Below are 20,708 nucleotides of genomic sequence, written 5' to 3'. Positions count from 1 at the left end.
TTATTTTATAAATAAAAATTAAACACTGTATTACATAGGCCATGTTTTGTAAATAAATTATCGTTTAGTATGTGTGTCACAATTGATGTATCTTCTCGTGGGCCTCCATTGTATTGCTTCTATATGTAGGGGTGCTGCTGTCATGAATAAGTTGAAAGACTCTACTCAGGCAGCAGCAGCCCTAAAGTTGCAAGGATCAGCAAAATGCCACTCTTGGTAACATTAAGAGCCTTCTAGTGCAGAGATTGCAATTGTGCTTTCTGCGCTATTAATTAGGCCCCCCATGCACCCACTCCAGTGCAAGAAAGGTAAGTACTGGGGAGTAAGGGGGAATGGCGGCATTGCAGGAGCCTCAGGTGGTTTGGTGACAGAATCACCAATCCCGATCCATCCATAATACAAGTGCATGGACATCTGCTTACATAAAGCCACACAAATTCTATATATTTATGGGCCCAAGTAAAATTTAAATAGTAAAATCCTCAACTGTTTGAAATTTAAATTAATTTAAATTTGTGAATTTTTCTGAACATTTATTGTAATCCTGTGAGTGGAACTGATAAGATATTTTCTTTCCTTTTCTTTCTATAAAAGTAATCATTAACAAGTGAATACATAATAGCCAGTTTCAGTGTGACATATTCATTTCCTTCTCTGCCATCAGCATGAGACATTTACTCTTGATTTCTTCTTTTATTTTTTTAATTAATCTTTTAACTGTAGACACAAACAGCTATACCTTTAAAGGAAAGAGATGTCAAAGGAACACTGGTAGGAGCAAGTTTGTAATAGCATATTTGATCTTTTCTCAATAGTTTCTATGTTTTTATTTTGAATCGCCTGCTTTCAACCACTTAAGCATCACTTAAGCCTGCCTTCTAAAGTGCACGATTTGTAGTGATTTTGAGTAATGTAATGAAAAAGCAAATTTAGCAATGATTTGTAGATTGGTAGTTTTGCATTTATCAAAATGTGCACTTAAGAAACTCTCAACCAAGAAAATTTGTATGCACTATTTTCATTTTGGGCAAATGCCACATAAGTTGGTAAACCAGTGCATGTTATGCATTAAACTGTTGAGAAGACTCCATTCATATTCATGATAATTTAGGTTTATATTTACTGACAAATGAGAGATAAGATGCTGTAAAGTAAAAGCTTTTTCGGTCTAAGTAGCGAAACTATGCAGGAAAAGGACACATTTGCCCTTTCTGAATTTCAAATCAGAATATAACTTTTAACCGTAGTTATGGCACATAAAATTCAGCCATAATACTCTTTCTTTTCACCAGTCAATTTGTCAGTGAATAAAAAAAATAAGATGTGAACACCAAGCTTTGAGACATAATTGTCACGTTATTTTTGATTTGTCAGAATATGTACTTTGTGTATGTACAAGCTTTCAATTGGGTGTTTTGGTAAGACTAAGGAGATTATTTATTAAAATTTATTAAAAAAACTCACAAACTTGACCTTTGGAAGACATAGTACTTTCCAATGTTTTACCATATTATATGTTTATACATCTTGATAAAGATCACTGTGGGGACCGAAACGTTGATCAAATAAAATAACTCTTTTGAATGAAAAACCCTGGTGTGCATCAGCATTTCTCTATGGATATACAGCACTTCTGTACAGCATCCAGGTAGTTGTCCCTTAAGTGCGTGCCTAAGCCATTACATGTATATACAGTGGTGTGAAAAACTATTTGCCCCCTTCCTGATTTCTTATTCTTTTGCATGTTTGTCACACAAAATGTTTCTGATCATCAAAGACATTTAACTATTAGTCAAAGATAACACAAGTAAACACAAAATGCAGTTTTTAAATGAGGGTTTTTATTATTTATGGAGAAAAGAAATCCAAACCTGTGTGAAAAAGTAATTGCCCCCTGAACCTAATAACTGGTTGGGCCACCCTTAGCAGCAATAACTGCAATCAAGCGTTTGCAATAACTTGCAACAAGTCTTTTACAGCGCTCTGGAGGAATTTTGGCCCACTCATCTTTGCAGAATTGTTGTAATTCAGCTTTATTTGAGGGTTTTCTAGCATGAACCGCCTTTTTAAGGTCATGCCGCAACATCTCAATAGGATTCAGGTCAGTACTTTGACTAGGCCACTCCAAAGTCTTCATTTTGTTTTTCTTCAGCCATTCAGAGGTGGATTTGCTGGTGTGTTTTGGGTCATTGTCCTGCTGCAGCACCCAAGATCGCTTCAGCTTAAGTTGAAGAACAGATGGCCGGACATTCTCCTTCAGGATTTTTTGGTAGACAGTAGAATTCATGGTTCCATCTATCACAGCAAGTCTTCCAGGTCCTGAAGCAGCAAAACAACCCCAGACCATCACACTACCACCACCATATTTTACTGTTGGTATGATGTTCTTTTTCTGAAATGCTGTGTTACTTTTACGCCAGATGTAACGGGACGCGTACCTTCCAAAAAGTTCAACTTTTGTCTCGTCGATCCACAAGGTATTTTCCCAAAAGTCGTGGCAATCATTGAGATGTTTTTTAGCAAAATTGAGACGAGCCTTAATGTTCTTTTTGCTTAAAAGTGGTTTGCGCCTTGGAAATGTGCCATGCAGGCCGTTTTTGCCCAGTCTCTTTCTTATGGTGGAGTCGTGAACACTGACCTTAATTGAGGCAAGTGAGGCCTGCAGTTCTTTAGATGTTGTCCTGGGGTCTTTTGTGGCCTCTCGGATGAGTTGTCTCTGCGCTCTTGGGGTAATTTTGGTCGGCCGGCCACTCCTGGGAAGGTTCACCACTGTTCCATGTTTTTGCCATTTGTGGATAATGGCTCTCACTGTGGTTCGCTGGAGTCCCAAAGCTTTAGAAATGGCTTTATAACCTTTGAAATTGAACTCAGGTGTGATAAACCACAGTTAAGTTATTTTTTAACAAGGGGGGCAATCACTTTTTCACACAGGCCCATGTAGATTTGGAGTTTTTTTTCTCCCTTAATAACGTAAACCTTCATTTAAAAACTGCATTTTGTGTTCAATTATGTTATCTTTGACTAATAGTTAACTGTTTTTGATGAGCAGAAACATTTAAGTGTGACAAACATGCAAAAGAATAAGAAATCAGGAAGGGGGCAAATAGTTTTTCACACCACTGTATATATATATATATTTATATTTAGGTCGATGCCTCACCAGCACAGACAAACCTGTCTCATCCCCACATATAGATAATTATATATATATATATATATATATATATATATATATATATATATATATATATATATTGTTTTGTTTTCACAAAATATTTTTTACTAAATATTTTTGTTAAAAATTTTAGATTTATGAAGTGTATAAACTACGATAGAAATCGATGGGAGCTGCTCTGATCCCTTTTTTTAGCCATTCACAGTTTTAGAGGCTCTAAAATTTATTTTGCTAGTAATTGTCTAAAAAAAAGGTTTTCATGCACCATTCAGCATTTCTTTTCCTGTTTACTCCTTTTATATTTACTGTAGATCTTTTAATAAAGACTTTCAAGATTTTAGAGAAATAGAATTTAATTGTAATTTAAGAAAATTCTAAACCACTAAAATGAAAAGGGGTTTTAAGTTTAAGTCTAAAAGATAATGGTAAATAAAGAGTTTAAGAAAACAAAAGCTACAAATCAAAACTATACCTAAACATCATCTTGAATGTGGAAGGATAACATTTTGTACCAAGTTTTAGGCACTGCGAATGTGTTTGTGAGAAGAGTGCTGGTCTGTATCTAGAAGATAATTAACGTATTGTTTGCTAAAACAATTTTTTGTTTTTACTTGTAGTTGAAGAAACTAAAAATACTGGTTGTGATTTGTCTCGTTCCATCAATTCAGCTTTTAAATATAAGTATGGAATTTTTGTATATAGTTTATCTAACTATATTAACAATAATATCATAGTTATGCTTTTAAAAAAATGTACACAAAATAAGAACGTAAAAAAGTCTTGTATTTTTACATTTTGCTGCATCTTTATTTTAGTTTTAGACTCTATTTTGCATTCTATTTAATGTATTTCTGTTTGTCTCTTACATGTGGTGCTTGTACTCTATATTGTTTTTCCTGTGATTTACAGTCCACCAATTTCAAGTTACTACTTACTAATATAACTAACATGAGCATTACTGACATTTCTGCCCATGCCCCAAATGCAGTCTGCCTGCACTATTTTTCACTATTGATGTATAAAGAGTCTTCAATGGTAAAACTGGAACAGTAGGCAAGAATGCATACTGTAGAGCAGGGGTCCTCAATCTTATTTTTTTACCCATAAGCCACATTCAACTATAAAAAGAACTGGGGAGCAACACAAACATAAAAAAGTCTGGGGGATGCCAAATAAGGACTATAATAAGTTATTTGGTAGCACCTATCTGAACTGGCAGCCTAAAGGAGGCTCTGTTTGGCAGTATACCTGTTTTTATGCTACCAAAACTTGCCTCCAAGCCAGGAGTTAAAAAATAAGCACCTTTGAGGCCACTGAGAGCAACATTCAAGGGGTTGGTGAGCAACATGTTGATCAGGAGCCACTGGTTGGAGACCACTGCTGTAGAGGAACAATGACCACTAGGCCAAGGCCAAAGTGACATTTTAGCACCTCAATATAAGGTCAGTGTTCTACAGTGACCCTTTCAGAACCCTTATCTCAATTCAGTTTTAACTGTGGTACTATTGTAGTTTTAGCCTACTATCATGAACAACATGGAACACCCCTTTTTAAAGAATGGACACACCTTACTCCTGTACTGTAAAGCTGTTAGCACTGCAAAGGTCACTGTGAAAACAAACTTGTGTGGAATAAATGCCTATGCAAAAATCATATTCCAGGTTTTTATTTACTTAATTTTTGCCATCAGAAAATGTCACAATGCAAATTTTAGTGTTTTGATTTTTTTTTTATCCTAGAAAATCCTAGAAAATTATATTTCAGTTTAGGATTATTGAGTAAGATATTTGGTCATGATTGGTCATCAATAATTTTGCAAGGCATTTACTTTACAGTTCTGATCTTAGCACATAGCTTTAATGTTATTTCTGCTTGAGGCATGACAAGCAATGATCTGTTTACTTTCTTTCTATTATCTTGTCTTGTCCCTTGACTTTGATTAGTTGAAATAATTTTTTATGTACATGGGGTATTTTATTTTTCAGTGCACCCTTGTTTAGCACAATGCCAGTTATTTTCTGTTTTTTTTTTCTTTTCCAGAATAATTGTTTTCTATAGTCAACGGTTGGTATTTAATACACTGGATGATGTGAACAGATTACTAAAGCAGTTGCTAGTGTTCATTGCTAGCTGCTGCTTGGCAACACCACATCCAGAATGTTTCTACAGTGAAGTAAGTATTAGATCTGTTATGTTGGATTGAATCTTGAAATAAATATCTGTACTTCAGGAGCCATCATTGATAAGGCAAAAGATAATTAGACTAATTTACAAACATAGGGCCACTGCACATTTTTTTCTGTTGAACTCTCCTTTGTAACAGGGAACACCTCTGCTGGTATGTTTCTCTTCTCTTCAACTGAATTTCCTGTGTCAAATATGGCCTGTAATATCCAGATCAGTCACATCCTCAATTACATCAGACCATACTCTCTTACGACTAGACCTCACTCTCTGCTGATATGAGGTTAAAGCAAAAAACACTTACCTAATCATTGGCTTTTGATATATATCTATAATGCTCCATCAAAGTTTTAAGCCCCACTTTCGGAACAGGGCTTCTTAGTACCAATAAACACAAGGAATTTCTGTAGGTTTCTTTGGTTTGAAGTAATTGTTGCTCATATTCATGGCCCACAGCAGCCTGCCTTCTTCCTGCACTTAAAACTGTTTTCAGTGTAATACGGCCTGCTGAGACTCCTGTTAGATCACTTGTATGCATTACAATAGCTCAAAGTTACGTTATCTATTGTGTGTGAGGTCCAAGGATTCCCTCCCCAGCTTGGTGGATTTCTTTGTATATGGATGCCTTTGTTTTGTATGTGGATCTCTTAAAATGTTTTCTCCTCTAATGTGTGCCTGTATGTTAGCCACCCACTCACTCCCTGTGTTTACACAGCTCCCTAACAGTGCTTTACAAATAAAGTTATACATACATGTATACATGCTTATTCAGTGGCAATCAGCTGATTAATCTACCTTTTTAGTTACATTTATTAAGAATTCACCTTGCACTTACATACTATACATCATACATCAGTATATACAGTACATACATACAATATAATGGTTATACACTTGTTGTATAAAGGTTTTTATTTATGCATTTTTAACATAAAACAACATTAAAAAATACAACATTGGTTCTACAACGTATTGCTTTCTTGTTTCAAGATATTTCCGGTACATCTGCATTGATTAGACATTAGCATGATATTGTCTAGCAGCTGGTGATTGGGGAAGTGTATTCAGTTTCCTTTCTTAATCTTAGGGGAGTGAGCAAGTGGTAATAATTTATTGCTTCAACCCATTCACCCCAGATTTTGTCATATTTTTGCGGGCACCCTCTTGCCATATAAGTAAGTGGTACCAGTGGGAGGTGTGCTCTAATTAAATTGAGCCAACTGGTAAATGTTGGAGAGAAGTGGGCCATCCAATGGAGGAGGATAGATTTCCTAGCATAAGGGTTAGCAGTAGGGTTCTAACCAGAATATGTGCTGCTGAATCTAGGCCAATATTATCTACAATATCAAAGAGACATGTCTTGGGTGCGAGGATGTTCGGTAGAGATGCTGTATTCTGAATGAAATTTGGGCCTCGTTCCCAAAAGTGGTAGATTTGTGGGCATAACCATATTAGGTGGAGGTATGCAGCCTCAGAGATGCCAGATTTTGTGCAGCATAAGGAATCCCCAACTCCCATATGATGTAGCCTTTTTTTAAATAACATTTTAAATAACTTGTAAACACTGAATTGATATTATGCCCCTATTGTATTATTATTATTATTCATGCCTTTTTCTTTAGAATATCATTTTCCAAGGTAGAATTTGTGAAGATAACATATCATTGTCAAAAAACAAGCAAGCTGCTCTGTGTTGTAAACAAGATCATTTGGAAAGAGAAAGATGTTTTCACAACCTACAAAACAATCCACCATTTTCACTGCCCTCAATGGGGGATGGCATCAGCAATGATGAGGAATGTCTTGCATGGGCAGCAAATAAACATGGATTTATAGAAAGGTGATTCCATTCACATTCGGTGAAAGTATATTTTCTATTAGGCATGAATGTATGCAGCAATATTTCTTTCTAGAAATATAGAAATAAAGGGCTCAATGATATGTTATTATATGATATATTTTTAAAGGGTCAACATAGTTGAATCATGTATACTAATCTTAATTCCTCTATTGCCAATTTTGCTTTTTGTCATAGTGATGACAAGGTTTAACATAAACACCTATTGACATTGTATCCAAGTCATATGCAGTCAATCATTTCCTTTTATTTTAGTATTTTTTAAAATACACTTTCTATTGAAAAAACTATTTATTAATCTAATTTCATTTCAGGAAACTCAGGTATATATTTATTTCCTGTGGTCAATGGTACACAGGGTTGTTCCAGGCATTTTGTCCCCCAGGCAATTTTCAAATTCCATAATTCTTAATCACTTCCAAATCGTTCATTGACAAACACCTAGGGGCAGATTTATCAAGGGTCGAGGTGAATTCAAGGGAATTTTCGAAGTAAAAAAATCGAAGTAATTTTTTGGATACTTCGACCATCGAATAGGATACTACGACTTCGAATTTACTTCGACTTCGATTCGAAGTAAAAATCGTTCGAATATTCGACCATTCGATAATCGAAGTACTGTCTCTTTTAAAAACTTCGACTTCCATACTTTGCCAAATTAAACCTGCTGAAGTGCTATGTTAGCCTATGGGGACCTTCTACAACCATTTTCTAAGTCCTTACACGTCAAAGTAAAATTGTTCGATCATACGCTAAAATCGTTCGAATCGTTCGATTAGAACGATTTAATCGTTTGATCAAACGATTTTACTTTGATCGTACTATGGCCAAATTCGGTGAAATATACTTTGACTTCGATATTCGAAGTCGAAGTATTTCAATTCGATGGTCGAAGTATTTTACACTTCAAAATTCGACCCTTGATAAATCTGCCCCTTAGACTCAATGGTCCAATGACAATCATGTATCCAAGTGACTATTGACTGATTGTGTCAGGCCTGTGTGCCCTGTAGTGTATGGTAAATAAATCTGTTGAACAAACAGTTTTTTGCTGTGCCAGCAATTTGGATTGCCTAGCTGTCAATGCACATAAATGAGCTGGATCAAGGAGCTTTAACACCTTGTAGTAACTGACGTTTCATGAAGGTAGATGGCAATGTTATTGATAGTTAGATTTTAACAATAAAACAGCTCTAAATCTCAGTTAACTTTTTCTGGAATATCTCTGCCTATCCATGTAATACAGTCCCTGTGACATCATATCATATTTCCTGGACTACTAGGCTGTGTCTACGTCTGGTAACCTTGATGGGAAGTTAGAAAGCTGCCAGTGGGAAAATGGCTGGCCAGGTAAAGGTTACACTATAAGCTGCCATTTAGAAGCTTGGGGAATTAAAGTAATTTGAAATCAATTTTGCATTCACATCATAGGTAAAAAAAGAAAACATGGAGGTGAAGTTTTAATTCCAGTGTAGTATCTTTTTCTACAGTTACCTCCATGGATTTGCTAGAAGACTGACAAAATTCACACCTTCACTGGCTACTAATGTTTTCCATTCATTCCTGCTCATTTACATGAAATGTTGTGAACAGTCAGAAAACAAATCATCATGCTTTGTCACTGAGGTAAGTAATATATATACCGTATATATATATATATATATATATATATATATATATATATATATATATATATATATATATATATATATATACATATATACAAACTACTGGATAGGTGCACTCAGAAAAAAATGGGTTTATTCAACGTTTCGGATGACGGCTCAAGTCTAAGAGCTGAAACGTTGAATAAACCCATTTTTTTCTTCACAAAAGACCTATGAGTGCGGATTTCTTTGCTATATATATAACAGTCCATGAAAGCACTCAAAAAAAAAAATCTTGTGCCCCAAAAAGCCTGATACATTTTGTGCCCCTTCTAGGAACTTAATCATTGGCTAGTGAGTCAGTACATTAAACACACTATTTAAAAGACAAAAGGCCAATCACAAAAAGTTTAGCAACATCCAATCATATTACACCAAACAAAATGCTGTATATACAAATCTTTATATTCACACAAAAGATGTATATTACATAGAGAATAACATTATGAGGAACTGTAAATTACATAGGTAGAATTTATGAAGTTATGAGCATAGCTATAAAAACAAATCCTAACATTCAAGTATAACAAGAGACATCAAATTCCAAAATTATTTCATTTGGCTGTCTAGTAATAAGGTAGAAAGTCAACTTTTTTTCTTTTCTTAATAATTCGGCTGCCATATCGGGCGAGAAGTCAATCTTTCTATACCGGTAAAATAAGTAAGTGGCCCATTAAAACAATCAGAAAAATGTTTTGCAATTTTTCTTGCATTTTTCATTAGTAATGTTATTTAAGTGTTGTCATATTCTTTCTTTAAGTGCTCACTTAGTTTGACCCAAATTTTTTTTGTTACTTTTAGTACAAGTTATAAGGTATATAACTAATTTAGAGTTACAGTTGATAAATTGCATTATGCTATAATCTTTACTAGTATAAGATGAATTAACATTTTTTGCTGTGTTTACATGTTTAAAAGTAATGCAACGATTGGATCCACATTTATACATGTGTTAATATCTTTTTTGTTACCACAAGACTAGGAGATAATTTATCACTTAGGGGGTTATTTACTAAACTCCGAATGCAAAAATCACGAAAAATTTGTGGACTTTTGAAACGAATCACGAATTTTTCATATTTATTAAACCCCGAGGATGGAAAAGTCTGAATCAAGTCCCGCAAACAAAATTTTCGGGAAAGTGTATTAATAAAGAAACCCAAAAACCCGTGCGGATTTGGTCAGAGTTTTTTTCAGAAAATATTGAGATAAATTCAGACTTTGATAAATAACCCCATTAATGTTCTAGTTCTTCTACTTACAAGCGTACAGCCTTCCAAGAATTTCATTTAAAACGGGATCTGTTTGCAAAATGACTAAAGTTTTAGTTATAATTTTACATATTGTATTAAATTGTGGACTTACGGGGGAATTTAATAAAAGTCGGTAACGGAAAAACTATTAGTAATACGAAAAGTTTTGCCTTTGCACGAACAAATTTTGCTTTGCACTAATTTAATATAGCTTTTGTGAACAAGGAAATTGTTTACCCACCACTTACATCAGTGGAAGACCGTTTGCGAACCTTATAGTTTGCGCCAATGCGCAGTCAATGTAATAAAACGTCTTACTGAAAAAGTCGTTATGTTTGCTTCAAAAGATTACGACACCTTCAAGCACTTCTTAAGAGTTTGCAATTACAATTCGCAATGTGCAATTACAATTCGAAATGCGCAATTACAATTCGCAATGCAATAACAGTTTAAGGAACAAAATTACATTGTGAGATGTGGATTTTTATTCTTATTGGTGCGAATTGTTTTGCTCTTTGCGACTTTAATTACATTCCTCCGTATATATGTCAAAATACACAAAAGAGCCCCATGTTTTTTCTTTAGAGCTGGAAACAGTTGTCCACACATGGTGGATCAACTAAGGATAAATCATTTCTGATTCTATATTTCTTAAAGAGTGTATCTCTTTTAGTTTGTGCAGCTCTTTTAAAAGCTATATTGAGCTTAACCCATGAATAACCTCTGTTTAACAACCTTTCGCATAATATATTAGATCTTTCAATGAAGTCATCAAAATCAGAAGTCGTAAAAATTGGCTATATGGTATATTCTTTATCAGATTAGGATCTGCATATAATAATTTATTGGCTGAGCATTCTTTTCTGTAAATGTTTGTCACAACAATATCTTTCTACTGTACCTGACAAATCGTCAATAAAGCTTCAATAATAGTGAATACACTCCCTGTAATCATTAGATTCCCAATATAAGAACACTTATTCCCACCAACCTAAGTATAGGTTGGCATAAGATGGAGAAAATTAGGCACCCATGGCGTTGCCACAGCATTGTAAATAATATATGCTGTCAAACATAAAATAATTGTTTTTGTGAAACAATAAAGCTGGCCATAGATGTTGAGATTTTTAAAAGATCCGATCGTCATCGTGAGACCGCGATTATCTTGGAATGACCATACGATGGTACGAATTCAACTAAAAAGACCAATTTGCCAGGAAAACAAAGGGTAGCTGCCTGCATTGGGACCGACAAAGATTTTTTAACCTGGCTGATCAATTTCCTGACAGATGTCGGCTGAAAAATCGTAAGATGTTCGATCGTTCGAATCCCACTAGGCGCACGATAATTTCGAAGGATTGGTCGGACTTCGCTAAAATCGGTCGTTCGGCAAGAGAAATCTTTGTGTCTATGGGGACCTTAAGATGTGATATTTATTGTTAATAAAACTTTTTTAAGTGGCACTTTTGACTGAGGTCGGATTTGTGCCAGCCTGTGTTCTACATGGTTGGGTGTAATTAAGGATTCGGCAAAAATTAGGCTTGGCCTAAGAAAAAAATTGCATAGTGTGTGTCCTCATAAGTATTCATATACATATATCAATTTTAAAATCTGTTACCCTTAGTAGTCTGGGTTGTAGAGCAAAAACAAAGAGAAATCTGCCCTATAGGCTCTTGTTTAGAGTATTCATTTCTTCCCATTAAATTAGTGTGTCATTGAAACAGTTCTGTTTATTTCAAAAAGCTGCTTCCCTCTTGGCTTTCTGAAAGGTGTTATCTTCTGTTGGCAAATAAAACTTCACAAAATTGCACTGTTTGTTTATATTTGCAGAAAAATGTGTTTCCTGAGAATATGAAAACTAAAATGCGACTAGAGAATACCATGTGCCTTATGAACAAATACTGGGAAAATGGTCTACGGTAAAACATTGTTTTGTAACTAACTGTTTATATTTCAGTATGAAAAGATACTAATGGAGGGGTATAAAATGGACGCGTGCCTCCTATAATAAATCATCCATTGGTGCAAAACTATTCATCATGGACTACTGTTACTCGCTGGCTGTTAGCACAGGAATCCAGAGACAAAAAGGCACATAAATTATTATTATTGACTCAAAATCACGCAAAGTAGCCACATTCTGCAGTACTACTGGTAATCAACGAGGGGGAATGCATCACAACACTGCACTTTTATCATTTTGCCACTGCACAGAGTTTTATGCTCTTATTGTAGAGAAAGGATATGATGTCGGTACGGTTCTTGCATGGCTTTAATTCTGCCAAAAAGCATTGTAAATTCCACTAGTGATATTCTTTTTTAAATTATACATTGCTCTGTTTTATTTATAATTACTTTATTTTATTATGTTTATTTTATGATGATAACCTCTTTGTTTTTTCACTCTTTGTCTTTTTAAAGGGCTTTAGTTTTTTATGCCAAAATGAAGCCAAGTGATCCACTTGAAAAGGCTATTGATTTTGACAAGAATTATATGGCACTGGCATCACAGTGCTGTGGGCCTGAATCCTTGATTTCTGAATGCTTTGAGACATGGGTAATAATTAAACAATATTGTAATAACATATTGAAGTAGGGCTCATTTGTATTGAAAACAACCTTTTTTGCACACAATTACCTAACTGCTAGAAATCCTTTCTCCTGTGGTATTTTGAGCTCATTTGCAACTATGACCCATGACATCAGAAGTCATGTGATTTGTTTTGAGATAGAAGATAAGTAACCTGAGCCACAAGGAATAATCACAGAAAGTTTTGAAATTGAACATCATCTATGCACATCATCCAATTCACAATATGTGGGTTACAACATTTTTATTGTACTGTAATCAAAATATTTTCTTCTTAATAACTTTTTCTCCATCATCTCTCTTTCATCTCCATCACTTTTCCACATTGTAATTTGTTATTTACACTTTGTCCTTCCCATATGCATTTTGTCATATGTTTCCCCAACTTCCAGTTTAATTTTCCCTTTACTTTTCCCACCTTCTTAGTACTATATTTCTTCAATTTCTTCCTATCTCAGTGTAATTTTCAATCTACTCAGTTTAATTTTCCTCCACTAGTGCAAACTTCCTTTCCATTCCTCATCACCTTGCTGTCATTTCCCTTCTGCTCACCATCAACTTTCTGTGTTAATTCCTTCACGCCCTCAGTATATTCTCCTCTGTTATTTTTACATTTCTGTTTCTTTGTTTTATTCTGTTTATACTGAGGTCTAAATTCCGCGGAAGTGTTTATTTCCTTCAGGTCCTCCACCTCAGTGTAATTTTCCATTTACCTCTCATTCTTTAATTTCAGTATAAATGACCCACAAACTCCCTCCCCACTGATTAATTTATTCCTTCCTTATAAAGTATCACATCTATGCTTCTCCCCCCATGCTAAATTACTTTTCTCTTTGGATTCTCTATACTTCTGAACACATCATTGTTATTGCTTTACATAGACTTATAATTATTGATACTCTTTTACATATTCATAGTGGTTAGTATTTCTGTCTTGCAGTGGGGTACTAAGTTTGAGCCAGTGCGCTTCAAGGCCTTTGTATGTTCTCCCTGCGCTTTCATAGGTTTCCTCCAGGTTCTCCGGAAGCTCAACTGGCTTCTGATAAAATTTTGTTTTTTTGTGATAAGGACCTAATCCCTCTATGTCTACATAAATACATGCTATTCAAATAAAGGGTTAAACATATGGTAATTTGTGCATCTAATATTATTAAATTATTGTTTTTTTTTTTATTAGAATGCCTTAACTGCCTTAACTACTTTATAGTAACTGCAAGTTAAAATTACAAAATAACTAAATAATTGACAGTTAAGTAATTCATCAAAACATTCATGTCCTTAGTTTTGATTGGTTTTGATTGTGATTTTTTTCCATATAAAAACAAACATTTATGATTAGTGTCCCTTTCATATACTTCAAATGTAAAGGTTAAATAAGCAAAATTAGTAATGCATGTCTCTTTGCAGTCAGGTGTTCTCTTTTCTCGAATTTGTACTTTAATGGAAAGCAACTTGCAGAAAGCCTGCTGCCTCAAAAGTATTCCTGAAAGAGAAAAATGCCTCACTGAAATAGCAATTGAGGAGTCCAAGACTTTGCCCAACATATCCATTGAAGCGGAACACCTATGTAGACTTAGACAAAACTTACAGTTATTAAAATGGTAAGGACCTATTTTAAAAAAAATAGTTTAGATCTTATTGCGAAACCATCATCGTATAGCTTTGAATTTAGTAAATGTCTTTAGATTGCCTTTGAAAAACCTAGCAGAAAAGAAGTACTTGCTCGCAAGATATTGGCATTATGGCATTTTAAACTCAACAATTCAACATTCAACAATGTGATTTAAGTCGTTTCCAACCACAACTATTGTTTAGTGTTTGGTTCTAAATGGTCACACTGGTAAATCTAAGTATTTTAATGGATTTTGCTATTATGGTCAACCATTTACTGTACCCACATTTGCTGTCAATGAACAACAATGGACAACTGTTTTGTATGGGGTCTCACTATGATATACAGTATATTTAGATACATTTAACCTACTTTGCTTGAGAATAAATTCAGCCACATATCTGATCACTTGTTAGTCATCTGAAATGGCTTGATCTTAGCATTGAGTTAATCATTCATCACTGATGGATTTATATTGGATTAAAGTAGAAGATTACGTCTAAAACAAAAGTAATGAAAGTGAAATTCAATGTTTTCTCTTGCTGCTTGGCACCTGCAAAAACAAAAACTATTTCACCTCTCAAATTGAGGTGCTCACAGATTAAGCTCAGTTTGCATACCTTTCATATGAATTTAAAGTGAAAGTTAGTGAATTTACCTATTCATTATTATGAATGGCCTCTTGTTTTTAGCATAGCCATTTTTGTTATACTAACTTAAAAATGGTTCAATCGCAACTGCTTTTCATGTCTAATTATTTTACAGGATTGTATATGAATATTCCCGAAGAAATCCACAGTTAGATGTTAAGAGAAATCTTGATTCTGCTGTAAGGGTAAATGGCTTGATTACCTACTGCTGTGCAACAAATAATCCAAGCGATTGTATTACTAGCTTTTCTGAACATTTTCATGTATAAGTTGAATATTTTGGCGTCACTAGTTTCATGAAAAAAAATTGTATTTTGTACCTTCATACATTCATTAGAGTCAATCTCTAAGATGATGAAACATAGCACATATTGCACATGTTAGATTTTCATCTTTGTAATATTGCCAATACAATTTTAAAATACAGATGAATCCAGAGCTATCCAATGGAAACAAATATTCATAGCACAATTTTCTGCATTATACCTCTGCAGTTATATTGTATTCAATTTCAATGAAATGTAAATCAAATATTTAATTTAAAAAATGAAACTGTATCCAAGAGTTTGTTATAAGAGTTTTTGAATAATTATTGTGAATGTGTCAATAATTTTTTTATGTTGTTGGAATAAATCATTGTTTTCTAGTACATCAAATATGTACATTCTACTTTGTGACAGTTTATTGTGATTTTGTAGCCACAAAATACCTTCAAAAAGCTTTCCTGTAAGATACCCTATATGAGTAATTCAAATACTGTTGGGCTAGACTCCCAAGTGCACCAAGGCCCAGGGCAATGATTAGGGGAACAACCTGAATGTAAGTTAGGGTTATATTTGGGGAGAATGTATTTTGTAATATTTTTCTAGATACTCCTGGAAGCTTTAGTTTAGGGTTAGTTAGAGTGAGATTTGGGGTGAATATTTATTTTCTATTTGAAACTGGGAACAGCCATCTAGTTTTAGTATATATGTACAGTTGGACCATTTTGAGCCAAAAATGGGGACTTGAAACAAAATCAATATATATCAATATGTATATTTTAATTGTTCAACTTTTGAAACATAATATATGTGTATGTTAACCATTCTTTACCAGATGCAGACTGCAAAAAAAAACAACAACATGAAGGAATTAATCAGTGGAATAGATAGAATATGCATGGGTGTGGTTTATATGTTTGTGCATGTAAGGTGTGTGGCAGAACATTAAAATACAATATATAATTAATATTTTGTACCTTTTTGCACCATTGCACATAGTCCCTTCATCCATATTCTTTTTGAAACATTATGTTTAGAAATTGTCTGTGATATCAAATATAGCATTGATTACATCATTTTTAAGTTGCTGATATCCATATCCATTTTTGTGACAAATCTCATCAACTTTCATGAGCCATTCAGTCTAAGAGGCAATGTTGAACATCAAGATCAGTTTGCAATCAGTGTAACACAGTAACTTGCATTTTTTAAGAAGTGTCCCTGATTTTTCAAGTGATCTGAAAATTATTTGATTAGGTTTATTCAGGTTAATTCAAAGTTACACAAATGCTCTATTTTAGCATGCAGATAAAAGCTGCATAACACTTTATAACACCTTATAGCATATGGCTGGTATTTACCAAAGAGATATGCCCTAAAAAGGAAACATATCCCATTTTGACAAGAGCTCATTTAAGTGGGGTTGAAAATCTGAAACATTAAACACTATTTGAACTACCAGAAATAAATACAAATTAATTTATTTTCTACACAAACATACCTGATTCCACAGATTTAAAGGATAGTCCAATAAGCAATTTCTCAACGTCCCTAAGACATGCAATGTCATGCAACCCCATTTTACGTTGTTCCATTGTGAAGTGATGTATTTCTGGACATGGAGTCCCTCTGCTTTTCAGAGAATCTGTGCACCACCCACTATGAAAAGCAGAGGGTCTTCAAATATAAAACTATGCTTAATCTATGGCAATATGGTATTACTGAAAAGAATGTAAAGAAAATGAATTCAAGGGATAGAATCAAAGTTATTCTTTACGTACTGTAAATATGATCACATTAGCAGTAAATGATGTATATATTTTATTTTTATACAAGTATGCTTGGAATAAATGTTTGTCATTTATCAGTTTCATGATGCAGTTTCCTTAAAGACTAAAATTTGTAACAGAATATTTTTTACAGTATGAAAAACATTTTAACTAATACATTTTGTTTCAGCATTTCATGACATGCCACATTTTAAAAGACAGCTGTTATTGAGTTTAATGAAAACACTGGTTTGAATTGGCAGCTTAATACAGGGTCACCTTGCCCTATGAAATTATAGGTCAGTTTAATCTACTGGGCACAAACATCTAAAGACAGAAATGTTTTACTACAGCTGATAATGAAATGAAATAAATTAGTACAAATCCTGTAACATGTCATTTAAAAACATGTTAAAAGTCTCCTGTAGGTCACGTTGATTGTTTTTTGCTTTTTTAAGTAATTGCTTCTTGAAGTTCCTAAACCTGACTGTTTTGCCAACCTGACTTGTCAGTTAGAGTTTCTAATGCTAACGGACTACTGCTGCATAAATATGGCAGTCACTTCATAAAGCAACTGTCACGATCGGTACCCAAAATCCAGAACCAATGCTAGGCTCCCTGTTCTCGGCTCTTGCTTCAGCCTTTAACAGCCGCCTTTCACCTCGGGAGGAGCCCTCGGCTAATTGGATGCCGCCAGGTCTTATTAAGTGAGGGGCCGAGCTAAGGGTTCTGGTCGAGCAGAGGGACACGATCGTTAGCAAAGTCTTTTTGGGCAAAAGGTCACAGTTTAAGGAACAGACAAAAGCGTAGTCAAATCAGGCCGGGTCGGTGTGGGCAGAATACAAGCGAAGTCGGACAGGCAAGGGTCAAAACCAGAAGATCAGATCAGAAGAGTCAAGCCAGGCATGGGTCGGATAACAGATTTCAGAATAGTCGGATAACGGGCAGAGGTTGGAATCACAGAAGTCAGGCAGGCAGGGTCAAAACAGGAATCAGAACACAAATAGAACAAACCCAGGAACTCAGAAATGGAACCTAACAACGGGCAGTGAGAAATTTGAAAAGGTCCCTTTAAATAGTTTAAATTTCGCGCCACTCGGCGTGATGACGACATCACGCTGGCAACTTTACACATAAGTCAAGGAGATGTGCGCCGCTGGCGCCATAGAAGACTCGGCAGCCAAGCAGGGAAGATCAATGCGGCAGGCATCCCCGCAGGCCCACTAGACCACCAGGGTGAGTCCTGACAGCAACATGCTGGATCAGATATGTAATGTACAACCATCAGGCAAATACTTTTATGGCAAAATTATAAATACTATGCAAAGACAATGTTATGATAGATGTAAAAAAAAAAAGTTTTAATTTCTGATGTCAATATCTCTTTGAGGACTGGGACCCAAAACTACACTGCATACGCAAGGTGAGGCCTTACCAGGGTTCTTATAATAAGGCAATATAGTACTTTATTTACATTAGTAGCTACTGACTGACACTGTCTATAGTGTGTTATCCCAAAAAATCCCCATATTCTTCCTGATAAAAGGAGCCTGCAACATAATACCACTCAGTGTAATATTGTTTACTTTTTCTACCAATTGCACGACCCACAATTTATTATCGTTAGGAAAAATAGACACCGTAGTTTAAATGGCAAGTTAAAAGTCAATAAAAAAATTTAAAAAACACAACCAAGACAGACTAACTGAATTACCAACACATGTCCAATTAAAAATTGTTTCTTTTACCACCACTATTTGTAACCTGTCTTTCATACAGTTTTCTAATCAAGTATAAATATAATGTCACAGACCAAGATTCCTGTGTTGTATTGATCAAATGCTACAGCAAAATCAAAGTAGACCACATCCATTGCCACCCTAATATCGGTGTTTTCTGATCACCTCTTCATAGGCGATAATGAAATCAGTCTGGCAAGATCTCTTGCATGGAACAGCTTGATCTATCCTTTATACAGTTCTCTGAGCAAGTACAAATATGATGTTGTAGGTTAAGATTCCTATGTGGTGCTGACAAATGCTACAGCAAAATCTAAGAAGATCGCATCTACTGCCACCCCAATGTCACTGTTTTCTATACAAGGTCATGCAATCAGTCTGGCAAGATCTATTGCATGCATCACCTTGATCTATGATTGCCAACGTCCTGTAAAGTGAAATTCTGCCACTTGGGATTTTTAAAAGAGTATTTATCAATGGGTGAAAGTGAAAGCTCATCCTTTGGTAGATATGCCTTTCAAATTCCCATACAAATGAATGGAGAGTGGCGGAATTTCACTCTAACTTCATTCTTTGATAAATATACCCTTATGTATTGTGATTTGAAATTTATTCTGGTATCTTATCCCTTATTACCCACTGCAGATTCTCTCCTACCACCCAAGTCAAAGTAACCAGCCTTTATTTTTTAGGCTGAGAACAAGATCCCTTTCTAAATAGTGACACAAGTAATTTTCCAATCTCTCTCCACCATGCCAGACGTTAAAGAATCCTGGGTAATTAAGTTATGTGGTTTGACAATCATAGAGCTGAACTCTTTTAGGACCCTGGGGTTCATTTTATCAGGTCCTGGGCATTGTTTACTGTAACATGTTCCGGTCTCTTTAGATTTCCTCCTGAGTCATCCAACCATAAATAGTGAAATTGTTAGAAATGGTTCTGTTATAAAATAAACCTCTATTAGCTGATTCCTCAGTTGTGTAAACAGACCAAAAAGAACACAACCTCTGCTTTGACCCTGCTCTCAGCCAATTTATTATTTTCTGATATTAAGGGTCCCATCTGTTCTTGCTGAATTTTTACTAGTATTTACTTTTTTAAAAATAATTTAGGATTTATTTTACTACTTGTTGAAATACTTTTTTCATTCTTTATTTTAGCTTGCTTATTTTTATTTTGCATGCATTTTGGTCCTATTGTATCAGATAACTTGAATGCCATACATTACATGTTATGCATCATAATCTCAAAGGCAGCCTTGTTATGATCAATATTATTTTTAGTTATTACCAAAGGGAATTTTTCCAAGTAGTTTCCTGAACTACCTAAATATAAAAAACGTGCCATATTAACAAACCTGTTACCTTGTTCTGACTTGGGTACCCCAATAGTCGATTCAATGTCTGGATAATTAAAGTCACCATTAATAACAATTCAACCTAGCTGCTACGCCTCTTCCATTAGCTGGGCTTTATTCTCCTCACTTTTACTGGGAGGTTAGTAACATACACCAATCATATCTTTTTCATGACTTACAGAGCCCATAGCTCTCTGTCATTGATCTGTAGCAAAAATCATTCACCTATTTTAAAGTGTTCCATATTTCCTTGGATAAAGGGAAAAATGTGCCGCAAGTGCACTGTCCCACCACTCGGGAAAGCAGGAACAGATATTGCACATAACCAGTTATGTGTCTCCAAAGACTCCATGTATAAGAAATGGGTGGTCAAAAGTATTGCAAAATAAGAAGCTGTACATACAAAATGGGTGTTTTGTTAGGGGGATGTTCATCTTCAGACAACTTTCTGACTATAAACAGTCTATGGGGAAAATTCACTAAAGGGCAAATTTGCGCCTGGGAAGGCTTTGCCATGCCTCGCGCCACTTCGTCAGACATTAATTCGCAAGGCATATGGTAATTTATTAAAATGAAAAGTTATGTCTCGGC

The 20,708-nt window shown here is 34.8% G+C and overlaps 1 protein-coding gene across 1 annotated transcript; it reads left to right on the top strand.

Moving 5' to 3' along the window:
* Nucleotides 1–645: 645 nt before the first annotated feature.
* On the top strand, nucleotides 646–15,638 carry LOC108711114 (afamin). Its single transcript, XM_041591034.1, has 9 exons — nucleotides 646–771; nucleotides 3,793–3,856; nucleotides 5,216–5,348; nucleotides 6,982–7,199; nucleotides 8,708–8,843; nucleotides 11,968–12,056; nucleotides 12,559–12,694; nucleotides 14,135–14,328; nucleotides 15,105–15,638. Exons 1-9 carry the CDS (start codon nucleotides 666–668, stop codon nucleotides 15,256–15,258), a joined length of 1,230 nt encoding a protein of 409 aa, XP_041446968.1. The 5' UTR covers nucleotides 646–665; the 3' UTR covers nucleotides 15,259–15,638.
* The last annotated feature ends 5,070 nt before the right edge of the window (nucleotides 15,639–20,708 follow it).

The sequence above is a fragment of the Xenopus laevis genome, chromosome 1L, assembly GCF_017654675.1.
Source record: "Xenopus laevis strain J_2021 chromosome 1L, Xenopus_laevis_v10.1, whole genome shotgun sequence".
NCBI lineage: Eukaryota > Metazoa > Chordata > Amphibia > Anura > Pipidae > Xenopus > Xenopus laevis.
Note: the sequence above shows the minus strand (reverse complement) of the source record. Positions and strands in the feature narration are given on the sequence as shown.